The 22,237-nt window shown below is 45.4% G+C and overlaps 2 protein-coding genes across 11 annotated transcripts in view; one reads left to right on the top strand and one right to left on the bottom strand.

Moving 5' to 3' along the window:
• The window catches only part of tjp1b (tight junction protein 1b), a 61,265-nt gene extending 49,572 nt beyond the window's left edge, over positions 1-11,693 (top strand). For 6 of the 10 annotated variants that reach the window (XM_076734086.1, XM_076734091.1, XM_076734094.1 and 3 more), the window contains 17 exons: positions 520-628; positions 722-941; positions 1,160-1,344; positions 1,437-1,532; positions 1,626-1,708; positions 1,809-2,019; positions 2,129-2,229; positions 2,343-2,693; positions 3,024-3,254; positions 4,344-5,201; positions 5,610-5,701; positions 6,130-6,345; positions 6,432-6,568; positions 6,725-7,196; positions 7,372-7,589; positions 8,035-8,178; positions 9,894-11,693. In XM_076734086.1, coding sequence (XP_076590201.1) covers positions 520-628; positions 722-941; positions 1,160-1,344; positions 1,437-1,532; positions 1,626-1,708; positions 1,809-2,019; positions 2,129-2,229; positions 2,343-2,693; positions 3,024-3,254; positions 4,344-5,201; positions 5,610-5,701; positions 6,130-6,345; positions 6,432-6,568; positions 6,725-7,196; positions 7,372-7,589; positions 8,035-8,178; positions 9,894-9,988 — 3,819 coding nt within the window. In that variant the 3' untranslated portion in view covers positions 9,989-11,693. The remainder of the gene's footprint in view (positions 1-519; positions 629-721; positions 942-1,159; positions 1,345-1,436; positions 1,533-1,625; positions 1,709-1,808; positions 2,020-2,128; positions 2,230-2,342; positions 2,694-3,023; positions 3,255-4,343; positions 5,202-5,609; positions 5,702-6,129; positions 6,346-6,431; positions 6,569-6,724; positions 7,197-7,371; positions 7,590-8,034; positions 8,179-9,893) is intronic. The other 4 variants (XM_076734089.1, XM_076734088.1, XM_076734090.1 and 1 more) reach the window with 3 other exon arrangements.
• A 1,054-nt stretch (positions 11,694-12,747) lies between these two features.
• Positions 12,748-21,242, bottom strand: slc27a2 (solute carrier family 27 member 2). The gene is made up of 10 exons (XM_076733050.1): positions 20,712-21,242; positions 18,560-18,769; positions 17,021-17,179; positions 16,775-16,899; positions 16,468-16,662; positions 15,769-15,859; positions 15,296-15,494; positions 15,086-15,183; positions 14,858-14,988; positions 12,748-13,897 (listed from the first exon to the last, which is right to left on the bottom strand). The coding sequence occupies exons 1-10, from the start codon at positions 21,187-21,189 to the stop codon at positions 13,721-13,723; spliced, it is 1,863 nt and encodes a 620-aa protein (XP_076589165.1). The 5' UTR covers positions 21,190-21,242; the 3' UTR covers positions 12,748-13,720.
• Between the last annotated feature and the right edge of the window lie 995 nt (positions 21,243-22,237).

The following is a 22,237-nucleotide window of genomic DNA, read 5'->3' as shown; positions in this document are numbered from 1 at the left end:
GTTATTCTATATTACAAATGATTGTTTTTTCTTCTCCTTGTTTTAACAATGGGTACCTGATTGTGTCTGTAAACGGCCATGTTTTATGGAGTGTGCATCCTCAAGCGCTTCCCTTTTTTTTTTTTTATTCATGATTCTACGCACTGGCTGATCCAAAATTCCTGTACCTCCAGGCTGGTCTCTTAGCAATGGCCCCGAGGGAGTGCGCACAAAAAACTGTGTTTCCTCTGTCTGTGTTTGTCCCATTTCCTCAAAGCCATATATCTTGCCATTTGTACCTCCTCCTCCTTTCTCTGAGTATAATGAGGAACGGCCTGGGTTCTTGCAGTGCAGTAAAACCTGCAGTTACCCAGGCAATACTGAGGACAGGAAGGACAATGTAAACCTTTATCTACACAGAGATTTACACTTTCTTTCACCCGGTTTATGTACAATAAACCCGACTCCTTAACTCAAAAGTCCCAGATAACAGCGAAGTTATCCAGTGGAAAGCATAAAGCAGTAACCTCTGTGTTCCAGGTAAATAATGTAGATTTTGCGAACATAATCCGAGAGGAGGCGGTGCTGTTCCTCCTGGACCTTCCTAAAGGTGAAGAGGTCACCATTCTGGCCCAGAAGAAGAAAGATGGTAAGTGAAGTGAGTTAAGGCGATGAGGCCAGTGTTTCATTCCTATGGCTCGCATTGGCCGGCGTCTCTGACTCGCTGCTTTTTCCCGTTCAGTGTATCGGCGGATCGTGGAGTCGGATGTTGGCGACTCCTTCTACATCCGGACACACTTTGAGTATGAGAAGGAATCTCCGTATGGGTTAAGCTTTAACAAGGGTGAGGTGTTCCGAGTGGTGGACACCCTCTACAACGGCAAGCTGGGCTCCTGGTTGGCTATTCGCATCGGCAAGAACCACCAAGAGGTGGAGAGGGGCATCATCCCCAACAAAAACAGGTGACAGCATCCAGACAGACATATGTCAGCTGTCTCAAAGAGTGGCATGCTGGATAAATGTTCCTCAGCAGACATCCAGTCATTTGTTATTATTATCATTGCCATGCAGTGTCCTTAGGTACTGGCAGTGTTGATGTTAGCCACACCAACTTTCTGACACATGCATTAGCTTGTGTTGCATTAAGAACTGTCTCTGTCTGTCTGCCATTTGTCAACAGAGCGGAGCAGCTCTCCAGCGTGCAATACACTCTCCCCAAAACAGCAGGGGGCGACAGGGCTGACTTCTGGAGGTTTCGTGGTCTTCGCAGCTCCAAGAGGAACCTGAGGAAGAGCAGAGAGGACCTCTCCTCCCAGCCAGTCCAAACCAAGTTCCCAGCTTATGAAAGAGTTGTGCTGAGAGAGGGTGAGGAGTCTGACCGTGTCTGTGAGTCGAGATGTCATTGTGAGACTAAAGCTGCATTCTTAGTCTGTTAATATTTACATTTTTTCGTGCAGCTGGTTTCCTGAGACCTGTAGTGATATTTGGGCCCATCGCTGACGTTGCTCGAGAAAAACTCTCCAGAGAAGAGCCAGATCTTTTTGAGCTTGCAAGTACGTGTATGCGTTGTATTGGACGGATTTTGATGATAACACAAATTTGCTGTCAACCTGTTTTCTACATAAATCCATCTAACTTGTTTCCAGAGAGTGAACCGAGAGATGCAGGAACAGACCAGCGTAGTTCAGGAATCATTCGTCTTCACACCATCAAACAGATCATCGACAGAGTGAGTAGGCCTCCTTTCATCGTGCACAAAGGATTGAAGATTATTTTTCATCACAGATGTATTTTTTATCCCTCCTCTTTGCTGTCTTTGTCTCGTGAAGGACAAACACGCTGTGCTGGACATCACCCCGAACGCCGTGGACAGGCTGAATTATGCTCAGTGGTACCCGATTGTAGTCTTCCTAAATCCTGATAATAAGCAGGGGGTGAAGAACATGAGGACCAGACTGTGTCCAGAGTCCAGGAAGAGCGCCAGGAAGCTCTATGAGAGAGCCATCAAACTGAGGAAGAATAATCACCACCTGTTCACCAGTGAGTGGGCAGAGAGCGTTAAAACACAGTACATTTGAAATGTCTATCGTCTCTTTTACAGGTTTTATTCTTGGCAAAGTGATTGTGACTCAAAAACATTCTCTCTTAGCCACCATCAACTTGAACAATATGAATGACGGCTGGTACGGCGCTCTGAAAGAAACAATCCAGCAGCAGCAGAACCAACTGGTGTGGGTGTCAGAGGGCAAGGTGAGAGACAGGCCTGCTCCATGTTTTCATTCCATTTCGCTGGACGTGACTTTTTGAGACCTGTTAGTCTGACTGAGCGACAGATGACATGATTGTTTCTCTGCTCTGCTCAGGCGGACGGCACCACAGAGGACGACTTGGATATCCACGATGACCGTCTGTCCTACCTGTCGGCACCAGGTAGCGAATACTCCATGTACAGCACGGACAGCCGCCACACTTCTGATTACGAGGACACCGACACAGAGGGCGGAGCGTACACAGACCAGGAACTGGACGAGACTTTGAACGACGAGGTGGGTCTCCCCACGGAGCCCGCCATCACCCGCTCCTCCGAGCCTGTTCGAGAAGACCCGCCCGTAATTCAGGACACCCCTGGTTACCCTGGATACCAGCACCCTGTGCAGCCTGAACCAGCCAGTCGCATAGACCCTGCTGGGTTCAAGATGGCCGCTCCACAACAGGTAAAGTTCATATCTGGCTTTGCAGGCAGGCCGCTGCAGGCGGCGCCTGTCAGAGATGAAAGTATATGACTGCAGAACAGAGGAATAGCTCCTTTGTGTTCAGTGTTGTGTCCCGACCTCTGTTTAGATTAAATGTCCTTTGCTAAGTAATAAACATGTTCTAGAAGCTACTGGTATGTTATCTATTCTGACCACATTTTTGCAAGTGCATTCTCTGGCTGGTGTAAAACTGATTGAGTGTAAGGAAGAAGGTCATGGTGTTGGGGTGAGCTGTACTTTCTGTGCCCTTGGCAGGCTGTGTTATAAATGTCTCTTAACAATACTTCACAGCAAGATGAGGCTGCTCTGCCCATGCCCTCGTTGCCTCCGACGGTGGTAGCGCCCCCTGCTGTTGAGCAGCCTGTACAGCTAGAGGGTATGCACCTAGAGGAGCCGCCTGCTGCAGCCGCAGCTCCTCAGGCTGACTCACTTAGCAGCCCCAGCCCTGCCCCTGAGCTTATTCAGCCCCCACCACCACCACACGAACCCCACCCGTCTGGACCGCCTGGTCCAGAACCAAAGGTACCCGCAGTTTCACCAGCCACTCGGACCGGGCCTGGGCCCCAGCCTGCTGTTTTAACTGCCTGTCTTCTCGCACATGCTTTCCACTCGCTCTCTGCATGACATGCCCACACTGTGTGACTCACTGAGCCCACTGTGTGCCTCTGGCTCCCAGAGAAATGTGCGACAGACTAGTCCACATGCACCACAGTGGGCTGGGAGACCAGAAGGACTGGTACATCTGAGTCTTTGACCAGGGTGAAGACATCCACAACCAGCCCTAACTGTTGCCTCTTACTTCCTTTGCATGGCTCCTAATGTTTTTTGGGTTCCTTTCAGCTTTAACTCTCTTCTGTAGATGATCAATAGTAGCATTTACAGTGGCATTATAGTGGTAGATGTGTTGTCTGTTGTAGTGCCAGTAGTTTGACGTTGCATTAGATGCAAACTGAATGTTGGTTGCATGATGAAAGCTAACCTGCAGACAGTACTCTTGGTAATGATTTCCATCAAGCAATTCTCCCAATGGGAAAACAAACTTACATAAGCACACTGCATTGTGTCTTCTGTTCAGCAGTTTTGTTCTTTCTAGATGCCAACAAATCAACCTCCTCCATAGGAATTACTGTCACTAGATTTGCTGTCTACAGGCTACACATCATATGTTTGAAATGAGGCCTTTCAGAAATGTGCAAATTGCTTGATAGTTCACAATTTTTTGAAATGTTTTCATATGTAAAAAAAAAAACCCAGTTGTGCTCATATGGATTCTCATCATTCTTGAAAGGCATCTTGTCAAACAGGCATTCAGAACTGTTATTGAATAATGGACCAAGGTTTGCTTGTGTAATTGCACTTTTAATTGATGTTTGTTTAATTACATGGTAGAAGGATTTATTTTCGAATGATTTGGTTCATGTTACACATGTTCAGATCCTCAAGGTTTCAGTTTATTCGCCAGTATTTAATCTTGAAGTTATTCTTAATGTGGAGTTGGGAAAGCATTTTTCCCCCAACTGCTTTCTGTCCTGCAACATGGTGGCTGTTAAAAATGTCAAAATGAGGATGAAGATGTGATGGATGTATTCATTTGGTGTTGTTTCTTCACAGATGTACAAGAAAGATCTGTACAATATGGAGGACCCTGTGCGAATCAACCATGGCCTGAAGCAGTCTATGAGCTACAGTCACCAGCCGTCGTACCAGGACAAACAGCCATACCGCGAATACGACCACCCGCCTTACGGATATGATGGAGGCGGCTACACAGAACCAAAGCCTCACAACACTGACTCTCACCTGCACTACGACAACCGTGTGCCTCATTACAACGAACAGTGGCCCCCCTATGACCAGCAGACCTCGTCCTCTCAGCCCGCAGGGTACCAGCCGGGCCACCAGCAACCCATGGGCTACAACCCCCGGTCCCCCTACGAGGATGGACCAGGGAGGGACTACAGCCCCCCTCAGCCCCGCTATGATGAGGCCCCGCCAGTGGGCTACGATGGCAGACCACGCCACAGTAAACCTGGGCCCATTCGTTATGATGAACCCCCGCCCCCGCCCCCAGTGGCCTATGATGCCCGCTCTCCCTATGATGCAGAACCTCACGGCTTCCCCATAAATTCACCTCGATCGCCAGAACCTCCAAAGCAGTATTATGGTGACTCTGGTCTGAGGCCCACCTACATTCCTGGGCCTCCAAACCGGGGCTATAAGCCAGGGATGCATGAGCCCATCATGAACTCCGAACCCGCAATTCCCCCTCCTAAACCAGAGACCCTCTCCTCGCCAGGTGAGCCAGCCATCACTCCAGGCTCCAAACCCCTCCCTCCGCCACCCCGGGAAGACCTGGATGAGGACCCGGCCATGAAACCGCAGTCAGTGCTCAACAGAGTCAAGATGTTCGAGAATAAACGGTCTGTTTCTATGGACAGGGCTAAAGAGGGAGAGTCGGCGGCAGTCAGGGTAAGCTCTTCACGGAGGTGTGCAGCAGTGGGTCAAACATTTTATGCCACAGGTGTAAATGAACTAAAACGAACTAGGACCATACTCTGTGTTTTGTCTGGTAGGAGCGTTTGTTAGCTTTTAAAGATGTGTAAGTGGATATGCATGTATTTAAAACAACATGAAGAAACTAACAAGGCTCCAAGGAGGCCAAATTATTTTCGCCCAAACCGCAGATGCATCAGTCAGAAAAACTGCAGAACTGCAAGACTCAAAACTGCAAGCTTGTTCTTGTGAAATGATGGTGTGTTTTGTTATCATCTGGCCTGTAAGATGTCCGACACAAGACTAGATATTTATGTGCATGCAGTCCGTTCATGTGAACAAAAATCTGGATCAGATGCAAGACGAGCTCTCTTTGCTTTTCAGCCTGCAGATGTTCCTAAACCTGTGAGTGCACCTGGCCCAGTCCTCAAAGCCAATTCCCTCAGCAACCTGGAGCAGGAGAAGTCCACCTATAGGTATGTAGTCCTCATTACAGCACCGCAGGCTGCAGAAAGATGGGTGAAGGACAACTCTGAGATCCTCACAAAGGCGTCTTGGAATTCATTTGTTGTTGTTTGAGCTCCACCTAGTGGACGCAAGTCACCATGCAGAAAGCCGGGCTGGTGCGGTGTGCAAAGACAGAAAAGGCATGCAGAGGTCAAGCCCAGACTAGCAGCTGTGTGTTTGGAAGGTCATTAGGAGCCTTACTGTCCAGGATAAACAGATTGTTTTCAAACATACTCGATCCTCTCATTTCATTGGCTTGTCTTCAAATGAGCGCACAGTTTCTAACCTCAGGATCTATGAGATGTCTTTATGCAAGCTTTTGGATATTCCTGTTGTCTGTCCCAGCTGTTTAAATCTCTGCAGCTGTTTTACTCGTTTCTTTGTGTTTCCTCTGCAGGGCTCCTGAGCCGCAGAAGCCTCATACTAAACCCCTGGATGATGTAGTGCGGTCCAACCACTATGACCCAGATGAGGATGAGGAGTACTACAGGAAGCAGTTGTCCTACTTTGACCGCCGTAGCTTCGACAGCAAGGCCATGGGCCAGCCGAGTCCTGGCATCAACCGATTCCATGATCTGCCCAAACCAGCTCAGCTGTCCTACCCGTACAACCGGTATAACCGCATGCGAGCAGCAGCTGCTCCTAAGGTGCACCAATCACAGCTGTCTTTACTAATTGAATTGTTTGTGTCTACTGCAGAGTTGAGTCTGTCGAGAAGGTGAGTCCAGTGGAGAAAAGATACGAACCCCTGCCCCAAATCAGCCCATCCTCCCAGTATGGGCCCCCCGCATCCGCCATCCCACCCAACACACTGCCCAAGCTCAGCCCCAATGACGGTGAGCTCGCTAACTTTTCCTGCCCGACTCTCAAACTTCATCATGTACATGAACAGTCTACAGATTTTTTACATCACTGTAAACTGCTTAAGTGCAACAATATAGTTTGACAAAGACTGTATTTAAGTGTTTGGGTCCTCCTTCATCCGTCTCCAGCTAACTCCATACCCGAGCCGTTGAGCTCACCCAATCCTAAGCCTGAGCTGGCAGCTCTCCGACCAGCCAGCAGGGACGAACCCGCACCAGGTGGCTACCTGCCCCCGAGAGGCCTCCCCGACAAATCCCCCGTCAACGGCACAGACGCGGCACCCCCGAAGACGCTGCCCGCTCCCGCTCCAACTAGCTACAACCGCTACGTCCCCAAGCCGTACACCAGCTCCGCCCGGCCCTTTGAGCGCAAGTTTGAGAGCCCCAAGTTCAACCACAACCTGCTGCCCAACGACACACAGGTGAAGACGGACCTCCTCAGTAAGCCCAGCGTGGTGAGCAACAGCGGCGGGAAGCCTCAGCTGTCACCGCAGCCCCTGGATCACGACAGTGGCCTGGACACCTTCACACGCACTATGGACAACAGGCCCAAATACCAGCACAATAACATCAACGCCATCCCCAAGGCCATCCCAGTAAGGTACGAAACTCATCACTGTTCACATCCAGCAGCAGCAGTCGGTTCTCTGAGGGTAATTACTGAGCTGCAGAAAGACGGGACGAGACTTGTCTCTTCTGATGTCCTCTGCTGTGCTTTATTCTCTGCCTGCACTGTTTTGATTGATGACGCCGACTTCTGTGTCTCCGTCCCTCAGCCCCAGCACGCTAGAAGATGACGATGAAGACGAAGGGCACACAGTGGTGGCCACCGCCCGGGGGATCTTCAACTGCAACGGAGGGGTCCTGAGCTCCATCGAGACGGGCGTCAGCATCATCATCCCCCAGGGTGCCATCCCCGAGAGCGTGGAGCAGGAGATCTACTTCAAGGTGTGCCGGGACAACAGCATCCTGCCCCCCCTCGACAAGGAAAAAGGTCGGTCCCTGAGTGTCTTTACAGCCTAAATGTGTCAAGGAACAAACCGTCTGTAAAACTGCAAGTGCTGGAAAAAGTATCCAGAGAACACAAAGTTTGTGTTTTTGTTTTTTTGTTGTTTTTTGTTTTTTTTTTAGAGCTAATGCAGAATTCAACAGTACACCTCAATCAGGTCATTATTTAAACTTTTCTACCCGTGTGACACTCCACATCTTTATGATAAGAAGTATGAACAGGGCATGTAGAAGCCCTAAAGGTTTTTTTTTTTGTTTTTTTTTAATTAACATCTCGCACCAGGGGAGTGTGGTCCTTCAATTAACCTGTCCAGGTAGTTAACAGTTCAATCTCATTCACGGGAAAGGCCTGGCAGCGGACTCCGTCACTTGATTGGTTAATTCCCGCATGTGTAATTTGTGGAATTGAAACTTGTCGTGTGTCCGTGCAGGAGAAACGCTGCTAAGTCCGCTGGTGATGTGTGGCCCGCATGGACTCAAGTTCCTGAAGCCGGTGGAGCTGCGCTTACCTCACTGTGCGTCTATGACCCCTGATGGTTGGTCTTTTGCTCTAAAATCCTCCGACTCCTCGTCGGGTACGCTGTCCTCTCTCTGTCCTTTGGGGTCTGTGGGCTGGCTTTGGTGATTTAGAGAGGAGAGTTTCTCTGTGTCTGAATCGTTTGAGTCATCTCATCTGTTTTCCATATTCCCCTCACTTCTTCTCCGTGCATGTGCTGTTTGAGTTGTTTTCTTATTTTCATGCTTAGTGTGAACTGCAGGTGAAAGTTTCCCCTCAGTTATAGTGAAAAACACCACAGGGCCACTGGAGCTGAAGCATTTAGTCTATTAATTGATTGAAAATTAATTAATAGAATTAATAATAATTCAAATTTATTCGAAAGTAATTGGCGAAGGTCCTTTTTTGAGCAGAAATGGCAAACATCAACCAGATCCACCTCCTCAGTGTTGCTTCTTTTCTTTGTCTCCTGTGACAGTAAACTGAATATCTTTGATTTTTGACTGTTTAGACAAACATTTAGTCGGGACAGACGTTTTTCAGTGTTTTCAAACCTTTTCTAAACAGTTAATTGAGACAGTAATAAGCAGATTAATCAGTGATGAAGAGAATGATTAGCTGCTGCCATAAAGGCCTTTTACATTGATGCTAATTTTTTGACAGAACAATCAAGTATTTTATAGGCGTCTGCATCATAATTTTAATCTATGAAGTCAAAAAGATAATCAGGAAGCATTTCATAACATGGGTCCAAAGCACATGCTTAATCAATGCATGATGTATGACCATCATGTCACGTTTGCTTTGCATGTGAAGAGTTGACGCTTACTGAATCATTGATGAATGATGGTGACTGACTCATACGTTAACTCATACGCCACCAAATTAGCTGGAATCCATTTCTATAGGAAAGATCATTTCAGACACGCATTTGATCTGCCGGCTCATATTTCTATTTACTTTTAGTGAATGCGCTTGTAATCGTTTGTAAATTAGACTTCATTTGAGGGGACGCAAGTCACCCAGGTGACTCGTCCCATCATGGTGATCCTGTGTGAAGTCATTCGTCCGACGTCGATGTGCTCGTGAGCTTTTGAGTCGTAACATGGAAACAACATGGAGGCTACAAAGATGTGTCGAAAATGACTTCTCTAACTAATCTAGGTCAATTTACGTGGACAGCAACTGACGATTCCAACCTAATACCATAGTGCAAATTATGTGGGAGCAAAGAATTGATATACGTGAATTAATAAAAAGTTACATATCAACATACCAAACATTTGCTTGTCGTTCACTAAAATTTCTGCAGACTTTCCAAGTTGTTCCGACTCGAGGGGGCGTTCATGTGAATTTTTCCCAGACCTCAATGTAGGGAGAGATTCTTGAGTAGCGATTTATGTAGCCTCGCGCCATTCCCCTCTTAAACATGAATGGTAGGGTCATGCAGCGTTGAGAGCTGCTGCTGCTTTCAGAAATGCACGTGTCTTGTGTCTTAAAAGCCTTTTTCTATGTAACTGGATTCCAGTGAATTAGGTGACCAATACATTAATCTATGAGATACCTGCAAGTTACATAGATGAAATTAATCAACCATTAAACATTAACTCATCACACGAACTCATGGTGAGCAACAGGAGTTCATTTCCTGCATTAAATCATCAGTTGCACATTTTCTTACTGAGACTTTTTTTTTTGTGATCCGTGCGTCAGGAAAATCTACTTTTTATCCTGTATTTTAAAGACAAAAAGGAGGAGCTCAAGCAGCTGACGTCGTGTCTCTACTCCCTGCAGGTGATCCCAAAACCTGGCAGAACAAATCTCTCCCCGGAGACCCAAACTACCTGGTGGGTGCAAACTGTGTGTCTGTGCTCATTGACCACTTCTGAAGAGGGCGACAGCTGGCCTGTTACTGAATGTGATGAACAGGGGACCTCACTCACCCCCGCCGTGCTCCCGCCACCGTGGCGGGGTGCGCGATGCTCGATGAAGTATGAACTTGTTACTCTCACGTTGTTTACTGTGCCCAAAAGAAAAAAAAATGAAAAAAAAACAAAACCCACACATACACACACACACACACAAGGAGAGTCTGAGGAGTCCAGCATCCCCGACGCTGCACTCTTTTTTTTTTTTTCCTTTCATTTTTTTTTTTCGGTGCTTTCAAGGCTTGCAAAAAATAAAGATTAAAACAAGTTATTTAAACAAAGGAACTGAAGTTGGAATGCATGACCAGTGCCACAGACTGAATAATCTCATTTTGACATTTTTAGCTAATTTTGTAAAAGGTCAGAGCAGTGCAAGGAGGAAGGAGAATTTTGGAAACTCGTTTAATATTGCAATGGGATTTTTTGCGTACTGTAAAAATAATAATAATTTAAAAAAAAAAAAAAAAAAGAGCACTCACAAACAGCAAAGTTGGTATATGCAAAACTTTTGTTTGTGAGTCCTTTGGTCATGCGTTTCACTCACGAAGGATCTCTGAGGACTTGAGAAATGCTGAGCCTGACTCACGAAGGAACACGTAGGAATCCTAAAGATGAAAAAAGACGAAGAAAAAATGACGGTTAAGTATTAGTCTGAGACGCCCGGTTGTTCCGACGCGGCGCTCTCTCTCTTTAAAACTGATGTTTTGTAGCAACGTTTTACCGTAGATAAATATACTGACTTGATTTTACAAACTCCTGCTGTCTAGAGATCTATGCATGTGCTATGACTCAGGTCCAGAAGCCTGCTACTACTAAGTTCAACACATGAAAATCCCATCGTACACTGCAAGCAGTGATGCCTTATCTGCATATTAACTTTTCAGTGAAACCTTAAAACATCGGATCCTTCAGTTATAGCGATCACTACGGAAGAAAAAGTTGTCTCTGCATTTTCTCATAAACAGTGAACTTGGATTTAGCACACGAGAATAATTGAGGCTGATGAAAAGGTATGCTTTCTTTTACTGCTATGCATATGAAGTCTGAGGAAATACAAAAACGCTAGAAGATGTTTAAATTGTGGCTGTACATATTGCTAGTATATGGCCTTGGTTCTCTGTAAATGAACTTTTGTACATCTTTGTTATTTTGTATAAAAGAGAAAACGTTTGTTAAAAAAGAGGAAGCGGTTACATTGGTTATGTTTGTATTCTGGTTATACCCCTGAGCCTTGGAACTGACATAAGCAGTAATAAGTCCGACTTTTCTACCAACATATACACACACACACTACTTAAGGCATTTTTAACAGTCAGAAAACTTTTTATTCTTATTTACAAAATAGAGAAGTGCTTGGTTTAAATGATTTTAAAAGATGTGCTTGAGGGGGTCTGCTGTGAAGAGTGGTCCCTTCCTTTATTTGTGATACTGGATGCTGTATTGTGTGCCCTGAAATGTATTTTTGTACTAATAGACAATTTATTATGGCACATCAGTACTGTTTTCTTTTGATATGATAACACTGCTTCAACCCGACACTAGTTTCTTTTCCCGTGTGGCTGACATTCTTTTTATTTATTTTTTTCTTCGGTTCAATTTTTCTTTTCCTTTGCGACACATTTCTAAGTATACCACTGTATTAATAAATAAATTCATTTTTAAAGTACGTGCTCCTTGGATTCGTGTGTTGGTCTAAACTTCCAGATGTTTGACATGTTGACACACCCAGACTGTTTTCTGCCAAACGGCTCCGAGGATTCCTCTGCGGCCCGTGAAGTTAGCGTTTGTGTTTGTGTCTTTTGTAATGCTCGATCCCAGTTTTCTGCCATTCGCAGCTGCGTCCCTCATGTAGAACCGGTACACTGAGCAGTCAGCTGGATTATTCTGCATGCATACAGTAAAAATCCAGTGCAGACAGTCTTCATAAAGATGAACAGAGTTGGAGGCATCTGTCCTTTTCTAACCCCAACTTTGATGTTCCTTAAAAATGAATTTCCTGCTGCTGTTTTTCTCAGTCTGACCTTTTCTGGTTCACTGGCTGCATGAAGTCAGACATTAGTTCCCTTTTTTTCTAAAAATATCCACTCCAGACATTTTTTTAAGACCCACACTCAGTTGCCAGTTTCTAGCTACACTGACCTTAAAATAATACTGTCAAACAGTCCTGCAGTGACCTCCACCACCCTGAACATTATGATGTTCAGTTTGTGTTTTCAAGAGGTGTCGAATGTTATGCTCATTCTGGATGCTGCAGTTTGTGGTTCGCCGACCCTGATTGATATTAAGTCTAATCATTGATAAATGATACAATTTGGTCAACGTGCTTTCCATAATGTTAGAGGTACCTAATAAACTGGCAACTGAACGTCTTAAGATTCTTGACTTTAAAGGGCCAGTGTGTAGGATTTAGTGGCATCTAGTGGTGAGGTTGCAGATTGCAACCAACTGACTACCTCTCGCCCATCCGTCCTTTTCCTATGGGAGAACCTACGGTGGCCTTCAGGTCGCATAAAAATGCAAAAGAGCCAGTGTTTGGTTTGTCCATTCTGGGCTACTGTACAAACATGATTCCATTTCTGTTAATACATTCTCCTTAAATCCTGCACACTGGTCCTTTAAATAACTTGTCCGATGTGTTTTTTCATCAAAAAACCTGGTTAATAATTCTTAATATCACATCTTCGCCATCTCCCTCAAAATCCAAAAATCTGAACTCTATGAATATGAAAATATTTTTAATCTTGAAAGTTTTAACCAGATACAATTCGTCTCCGACTTGCCTGAAAAGTCCATTCTCAGTATATGTGTCAGTACAGTGTCAACACCACACTTGGGTACAATTAACGACCATGAATGGTTCCTGCCTAGTTATGATGTCGCAAAAAACATGCTCATACCTGAACAGGTTAAACTGAGATTTGAGATAAACACAGAAAAACTCATCAGCCAATAAAAGTTCAGTCTTCTGGAGTCAATCTCTGCACATGCAACATTCTGCACGGTGAAAGTCAAACATTCAAGTGAAGGACCATCAACAAAAACACATCTGGCTGAATGGGAGAGCAGATCTGACAGTTACCCTGTTAGTCACAAGCTTGTGATGTCAAAGGTCGTGTCGGTCAGTCGCTGCACCAGAGGCAGAAAGTTGCTCTGCTCATAAATGTGCTTACGAGACATTATGGAGGCTGCTAGTTAAACAACAGAGCATTCACTCCCTCTTCTCAGTTACATGACACAGTATGAGCTTTTAGTACACACAAGCTGATAAAGCAGAGACTGGCTGGACATAACATCTGTGCAAAGGTTCACTCTTAAACCCACAACAAGTCATAAAAGGTTTTTTTTTTTTTAAAAATCTTACATCTTCAGTCTAATGCAAAAAAAAAAAAAGCTTATGATAATAGAAACTTCGGTTTAAAATTAAAATGCCACAATTCATCTGGCTGATCAAAAAATCACAGAGGTTTAATTATAAAAAGCTCAACGGTGGCCGTAAGACTTCCCTGTATATCACATAGTGGAATACAAAAACTGCAGAGATGCACAGCAGTTGTGTTAATTAAAAAAAAATAAAAGATGCCTCTTTAAACATGTTGTGAAGTCAATCTGGTCGTCCTGAGATTAGTTGAATGTTAAAAAGTCCACAAATGAGCTGCTACTTTGCCGACAAGCGTGTTGTCCGCTTCAAGTCTGTTAGAGTTTTATTTCCCTGCAGGCGACGGCTCTGTGGATCTCCTCGGTTAGCGGAACGTACATCTTCTTCTCGGGATCTAAAAAGTACAAAGGATCTTTGATGTGAGCTGGGTTGAATCCCTCCTCCACCAGCCTCACTTTCTTCATCTTGAACGTCCCCGTCATCTCCAGGCAGGGCTGCAAAACACAGAGTGAGAGGTTCAGAGGGATTTCCTGTCTAATTTGCCCTCTGCAGCAAACAGAAGGAGGACGCACGAGGAACGCACCGCAGACACGGATCATAACGAGCGGATCAGACCAGATGTCACAGATCCACATTTCTTCCCTCAGTGTCCTTAAAACTTCTGTTTCTGCTACATTCATTGAGTCACAAGCAGCGGATTCAATTTGTAACGCCACGGCAATCGCTCATGACCTCACGTAAACCAACATGAAATGATCCAAGTCAGTGTGCGATGAGTCACCTTGAACTGGATCCATTAAGAAGATATATGAGAAGAAACTCTCGCAGACGTCTTCATCTGCACATAATTCTTAAATTACTGGAAAATGTAAGCAACTAATGTTATTCCAACAGTTTTTCATATGGAGCATCTCGCCATCAATGCTGCCTTGCATTGTGGGATAATAGTGCCGGCATAGTGTCCAGTGTTTGCAAACTGAAATATTCACAGGAAACTGGAAACGCACCTCACGCAGTATTTAGGAATTCTGGACGGGCCCAGAGCCCCAGCCAAGCAGGTGGTGTGGCCTGAGAGGCAAAATCCAGGGCATAAATCTCTGAATCACTGGTCTGTGTTTGTACAGCTTCAGAATCAGAATCAGGATCAGGATCAGGTCCGAGAATCATTTATTGTCTCTGTACTGTTTTCAGTTGAGTAAATGTCGAGAAAGGATTCGCAGGGAGGTGCATCCCTTCAGCATGAGCATCTTTCTAAAAACAGTCTATCACACAACAATCAAAGATTACAGTGAAATCTTACTCGAAGGCCACCTGGACTAAGCAAAGAGGTTAATCGGTGCACAAATGAGATGCAGTCTGAGCCACAGTGGATTAAAGAGAAGCCTTCGTGCAGCAATAACCTCAAATCTCATGTTCCACCTGACACAGGTGCACGACGCAACTTCTTTCTTTACCTGAATCCTGATGAATCGGGGTCTTGCGTAAGCTGGCAGGTAGTTGACGACCTTCTTGTAGGTGTCCAAACAGTCAAAATCTTCTCCCTCCCTCAAAATGACAGCAGCCATGCCGACCCGCCCCTCGTGGCCTAATCAGACCGTTCAGTTACACACAGGCAGAAAATATAAAAAAAAAAAAGCACAGAGTTCATCCCTTACTGTGAGATCTGTCATCTGTGTGTTTACCTTCAACTTTAACACCATAGACATTTGCCTCCAAAATGCAATGAGCCATCGTGAGGATGTCTGCAACCTCCGATGTGGCCACGTTCTCTCCTTTCCATCTGCAACAACAAGCCAACACACAGCAAGTCAACTGAAAATCTTGTGCATGTAAAAGCTGAAAAGATAACTTCAAAAAAGGGCCAGTTCAACACAAAATGAATCCCAACTCGCCTGAAAGTGTCGCCAACTCGATCCTGAAAGTACACAAAGTTTTCGTGATCAAACCGAAGCAAATCTCCAGTGTTGAAGTACAAGTCGCCTTTTTTCAGCACGTCACGAAGCCTCTTTTTCTCCGTCTGTTGCTGGTTGCCAGCGTATCCAACGAAGGGAGACCTCTGAGTGACCCGTCCCACCAGAAGTCCCGTCTCACCTGACAAAAGGACACATGAAACACGTCCATCACGGTTTCAATCAAGGTGACGACTTCAAGTGTCTGGTTCAGTCCAACCAACAATCCAAAGCCCAATCAAATAAACTTACCATTAATAAAACAGATTAGAACAGCACATTTTCACATCTGAGAAGCTGGAAAAATTAGCGTTACTTTAGCATCACTTTTATTTCAATTGACTGACTGCAGTTCAGGCACAAAGAGAAAGCACAGGTGTTCCACAGGTAGGTTTCCACCTGTAAAATTGACTCACCTCTGGCTGCCTCGATGCAGAGGCCCTCAGAGTTCCTGACCGGCTCCTCCTTCTCTACGTCAAATTTGATCAAAGTGTACGGGAAGAAAAACTAAAGAGAAGAAAGGAAATGTCCACCAGTTACATGAGGTCTTGTACTTTAACAGCCTACAGTCAACAGGCAAAATGCTAACATCGGCATGCTAACATCCGTGCAATGACAATGCGAACATTCCAATGTTTAGCAAGTAAATCTACCATGTTCAACAGCTTAGTCTGTTAGCATGCTGGCATTTGCTTGGTAGCTGCAGCTGATGGGAGTGTCATTAGTTTTAAGGGTGTTTGGTCATCAAGCAAAGTTTTGGGCAAACTGAAAATTTGACCTGATGGTGACGCTAGAGGAACACAAACTCTATTACATTTAATCTTGAGGGGGGCGTGAATGTCTGTGCTAAATTTCATGATAATCTGTCCAATAATTTCACCAAAAAAACTATGATTTCAACCTCATGGTGGTGCCAGAGGAAAAATCAGAGGATCACTGAAGTCTTTGGGGTTCATCCTCTGGAAAGCATGAATGTGTGCACGAAACCTTAAGACAGTTTGTGCAGTAGTTTGATATCGATATTTCAGTCTGGATCAAAGCGTTTGATTGGCAGACTGACCTCGCCACCTCTGCTGCTTTCGTGGCTAAAAACACTGACCTGATCCTCGACTCACCCTGTGGACAAAATTGACTCGCCCCACTGCACCGACTTTGGACGTGTAATTGAGGAAGCCGATGTTTCCCTCCGTGGCGGCGTACAGCTCTCTGACTTTAATGTCCCCGAAGCGTTTCAGAAACTCCGACCAAATGTCCGTTCGGACCCCATTGCCAATGGCGATCCTCACTCTGTGGTTCTTGTCGCTGTCTTTCTGCACAGAGCGACATCAACTCGTGTTCAAAACACAGACGTGCAGAGCTTCATGTCTTCTATCAGAACAAGACTCACTGATTTATCCTGAAGTTGGTCAGGATCCTTCTTACCTGTGGACTGTTGCAGAGGTAGCGCATTGTTTCACCAATGTACTGCATCACTGTCACGTTATACTTCCTGCAGTCGTCCCAGAACTGCGAGGCGGAGAACTTTCTCCTCAGAAAAATGGTCATACCTGCAATCAACATCATAGCACAGCCTTTATTTTGAGTAACTTTTCTACATCTTGAGTGCCCAAGCCAGTTGTGTAAATCCCTTTGTTCTGTAAATCATGGGAGGATTAAGCAGGTCGTTACCTCTCTCAATGGCTCCGACCATCCCGATGAGGAAGCCTGCGCTGTGATAGAGAGGCAGGTTGATGTAGAAGATGTCCTCTGAAGTGACTCCACATGCCGCCTGGATGAAGGAGGCGGCCCAAACCCTCTCGTGGGTGATAACGGCTGCTTTAGGCAAACCTTCCAAAGTCAAAGGAGGATAAATCATGGCAGGTTCTTATGAGGCATACGCAGTTTTAAAGGTGCAACGTGTAAGAACTGGCTTCCTGTTGAAGATCACTCCAAACAAATGGGGGGCATCTTATCACCAGAGTAACCACTAACAGCTGCTCAGTATATTCTCTGCTGTAGCCATCTATGGATATGAGCTTTGTTTAGCTAGTTAGCTCAGGTAGCCAAGCAGATAGTGGCTAGAACTGGGAGTGCTGGGGGTTGTTGATCAGCAGCCTCCTGGTGAAAATGGCCCGTTTGGGATCAAACAAAGCCGACCGGCAGAGGCCAGTTTGACAACAGGGAAAACTGTACTGAGGTGATTTACATCGGTTCCGACCTGGACTCTGACTCCAGGGACGATGAAGATGAGAGGAGCGAGAGGAAGTTTGGTCATCAGCTGAGTATAGAAGCAGTGTATTTTCAGATCTAACTCAGTGAAGTTGGGTTCTGTTCTGGTTTTTATGCCCTGCAACTTCACTGTTTTGGCTCACTCTCTCCTCTGTCATCAGCTCTCCTTTCAAATGCAGCAGACTGATAAACCTGCTGCACGCTGCCTGCACCAAACTGCAGACAAAGTTAGCGACAAGCTGGTGAACACAGGGGAGCATTTATCTGCTAAACAACCACAAACCTTCATCTGGAACTGGTGCAGGTGGCCAGAAATGAACATGCTACTGTTGCTCATTGTCTGCTGGAAGTTTAAATAAGTAACTGTTACCATCCTCTATACAGTGGTCATATTGTATGTTAATGTTTACAGCTTGGTGCACTGCACTCAAGTGATCACAAAAACAAATGAATCCAAGATAAAACATAGTTAATACACCACTTAGTTCTCACACAGCACTGTAACGACCTTTAAGCCTTAGGAAACACAAACATTTCACAGCCACCTTTCAAGCCAAATATTAAAGGTTTTAACTAGCTGTACTTAGCAACCTGACAGCTAAGCATGTCTTCCATGGCTGTCAGTGTAGATTTTTACTTTCTGGTGTAACTGTAAATGTAATTTCAGTTCCTTACCCCACCTCCCATTTTCTCACAAGGATATCAGGTCCTTTTGTGTTTTAAATTGTGATGTCTAGACCTCTTAACACCTACATACAAAACCCTGCAGGATGCCTCCGGTGTGGACTACACCCTAAGGGGTCGGCACCGATACCTACAGCAGACCAGAGGGTGTGAAAACACACACTTGGGTAGGAGGCGTTCTTCAGGTATAAATGTTTAGCTCTCCCCATGCTTGGGGTCTCGTGTGATGATTGACTTTTTCCTTGCAAAACCTTGTCGGCTGGCGGAAGTCTCTACTTCATTCTTCACCAGCAGCAGAGAATTTCCACAACATACCGGTGGTGCCTGATGTGTAGATGTACAGAGCGGTGCTCCTGATGTTGATGTTGGCCCTCAGGTCCAGGGACAGCGGCTCATCTGAGGCCTGGGAGATCTTTTCAGACAAAGTGTTGATGCCCTGGATGCCGCAGGCCTCTGAAAGGAGGTACACACTGATACCCTGCTCTCTCAGCATCGGTAAAACCTCCTCCACAGCATCCTGCAGCTCTGCAAATACAGAGAGGCATTCAGCTCCACACAATATGTCAGGGAGCTGTGTTGCGCAATGCAGCACATGCAGGCCTGTGCCATGTTACCTCAGGTCCCACTGGGATATGAGCACATGGTGCAGCCACTTCAGTCCGAATGTATGCGCTTCTCAGTAGTGAAACTCAAGCATCATAATTGCAGTACGGAGAAAAAGCTTTTCAGAGTGCAATGCTCCTTCTGTTTGTTACCCAAGATGAACTAATCAGGACTGAATGTAGAGCACAGCAGACTGAAACCATGTGAGAAAACAAGGGATTAAACCTTTATTCCTGATAGCAATGGCTGTGAGAGACTGTCATACGAAACTGTCCTGGCAAACATTTCTTTTCTGGTCTATATTCTTGGAAATGCTCACTGCTTTCAAAGTACACTGCTGTGGTTTAAAGCAGAGGAATCAACAGAACAGAGGATTATACATATTACATATTTATTTTTGTTAGTGTGTCCCAGAGAAATAAACTAAATTCATTAATAATTTAAAACGCTGGTTTCCTACAACACTAAACAACCATTTCAATAACGCAGTAAGAAGAATCTTGAGTGTAATTATTGGTGCATTAACCTTTCAGCAGCATTTTAATGTCGCATCAATAATTTGAGTAGCTTAATCAACAACTAATCAAAGTGGGCAACTGGCCCGGGTTCACTGTGTGGCAATAAGTCTGTGGTCATTTGAATAACTGCAAATAAGTGGCCTTAAGGCAGGATCTGCATCTCGTTTTAATCACTTTATTATTTGAGTTTCCTCTGTGTCAACATGCTGCATCGTCCTGATGTGTGTTCTAATCAAAGTACAGGACAGTATAGTGATACAGAATCGTAGGACTGGTTCGTTTCTGGTGCACCAGTTGAACTATAATGAAGTCTGTTTGCTCTGTACCTGAAGGCACCTCGAAGGTGATTTAGCACATAAAAAGATGCACACTTGGGACGAAAGTTCACTCTGACGCCCACCCGCAGGTCACCCCGGCCCCGATGTCAACGTCTCGTGTTCTTAGCTTATCAAGTGATTTGTATGTAAGCTGCATTTTGAAACACTCACCTGCAAGGTTAACACGGCTGTAGCTAACCAACAAATATCCATCCAGTAGTGGAAGAAGTATTCAGATTTATTTAAGTAGAAGTACCAATAAAACAATGTTAAAATCCTCCATTACAGTTCTCTAAGTTGTATTTAAAATTATTCTGTAGTAAAAGAACAAAAGTATCATCAGTGAAAAGTACTTAAAGTCTCAAAAGTCTTAAAAGTACTTTTTTTAATTACATTATGAATACTGATGCATTCACGTGTAAGCAGAATTATAATGTTACAGCTGGTTGAGATTTTGGAAGTTTTAATTACTTTACATTCTGTTGGTAGTTCAGTCCAGTGGTTCCCAACCTGGGGGTCGGGTCCCTTCGAGGGAGTCGTGCGATGGTTGAAGGGGTAGGAAATAAGTTCTGCTGCAAACCTTTGTGTTCGCTTTATCTCTTATGTTTGTTTATTGTGAAATACTGAAGAATTTTACCTCTCTGTGCCCCGGACACTATAGAGGGGGATGGTCTCTTTAATGGAGCTGATAAGGACTGACAGACATCTGAAACGTGGAGGGGTCCCAACTAGAAGCCGCTTTTTAGGAAGAAGCCACAAACCAAAAAGCTCGGGAGCCACGAATCTCTAAAAATGTTGTATTTTAAAAGTAACTGTCGAATAAGTCTTGTGGAGTAAAAGTACAATTAGAAATATTCAAGTACAAGTACCTTTAAACTGTGATTTCCACCACTGCGAGCTGCAGTGCCAGAAACTCTTACCTGTACTTCGCACTTTGCTCCTCTGTGGACAAGAAGCATGCTCATGCAGCAATGATGGGGACAGGAAAGGGACAGGGGTCTGGAGAAGACTCTTCCTCCTCTGTCTTACCTGCAGAGGCGATGATCACTTTGGCCCCGCAGCAGGAGAAACAGTGCAGCAGAGACTTGGATCTGATGTTATAGTTGAGCAGGGCGGCCGGGCAGCCCAGCTTGGCCAAACCGAGCCAAATCCACACGAAACTGGGCTCGTTGGCCAGGAACAGAGCGACCGGGTCCCCTTCCTTCAGCCGGGCTTCAGCCTGCAGAGCTCGGGCCACCTTGTTGCTCTGCTTGTCAACTTCGCTATAAGAATATTCTCGACCCTCGAAGTGCAGAAAGGTCTTATGGGGATGCGCCTTGGCGGCATCCAAGAAGCAGTCCACGATGCTGTAGAAAGGTTTTCTTTTCTTGTACTTTTGGAGCCTAATGCTGAGTTTAATGCTCCGCAGGATGTAGGCGCTGTCCTCGCCTATGTAAGGGAAGAGGGTCTTGAGGAAGGGCAGGGACAGAAGGGCCAGTCCGGCGAAGACGGTGAACCAGGTGTACATTTTGCAGAGCGCACAAAACTGGACACATCCGTCAGTGAAGGTCCGAGGGGGGACAACTCAGGACACTCGGGGTTATTTGTGACAAAGTTCACCCCCTCGGCTCGGGGCGGGCTCAGCTCCTACACGTCGACGCCTCCTTCGTTCTGTAATGTTTCCCAGTTGCCAGATCCGGTGTCTCCGCGTCCAGCCTGCACACATTTCCCACCCGTCTCTGAACCTATGCGAGTTATTCTCCTGTCATGCTATAAACTCTGTTGTGCGACATGAAACTATGAAAAAAATGATGAAATAAAGTGACAAACATGAAGGGAGAAGCACTGCATGTAAAGCTGCGACCCCTGCAGGTTGGGGCCCTTAACTACCTTTTACCTACTCCCGATTCTTTTTTTTTTTTTAATGACACAAATAGGCTGCAACAAGATCGCAATTCGCACGCGCGCATTAATGACATAAATCATGTCATAAACCGCTACAGAAAGTCGAGCACATGGCAACCCTCGTCCTGAATCTGCCACTTGGTCGAATGGGGGGCGTGCACTGCTTATACTGGGCGTAGCTTGTCTGCTGGCTCTGGGTGGGGGGACGCACAGGCACATACTGAGGCTGCTTTCAGATGAGTCGCAGCTTGCCGGGAAGTTTCAGGTGGAGCTGCTGATGCAGTCGAGTAGAGCTGCAACGATTAGTAATTAATCAACTAGCTGTCAACTATTAAATGAATAACCAACATTTCTGACAACCAATTAATCGTTTTGAGTCCTTTTTTAAAGAGAGGCCCCCCACTGGAGATCATGGAGCCACTGCAGCAGGGCGTGGGGTAAACACGGAGTAAAACAAAGCTGAATGAAAAAGATTTATGTAAGGAGAAGAAACACGAGTTTGCTGACGCTATCACGCTGACCTTTAGCTCACTAAAATTAAACTTGGATCCCTTCTTATTAGTTCCCTCCTGAATCACTGATAACAACTGAAAAAAAATTGTGCGACAGGGTCATGTGTTCGGCCTCTGAAGAAAGGCATGACAGAAAAGGTTCAAGAGTCACTGGGTGAC

This window comes from Chaetodon auriga, chromosome 6 (assembly GCF_051107435.1).
Source record: "Chaetodon auriga isolate fChaAug3 chromosome 6, fChaAug3.hap1, whole genome shotgun sequence".
NCBI lineage: Eukaryota > Metazoa > Chordata > Actinopteri > Chaetodontiformes > Chaetodontidae > Chaetodon > Chaetodon auriga.
Note: the sequence above shows the minus strand (reverse complement) of the source record. Positions and strands in the feature narration are given on the sequence as shown.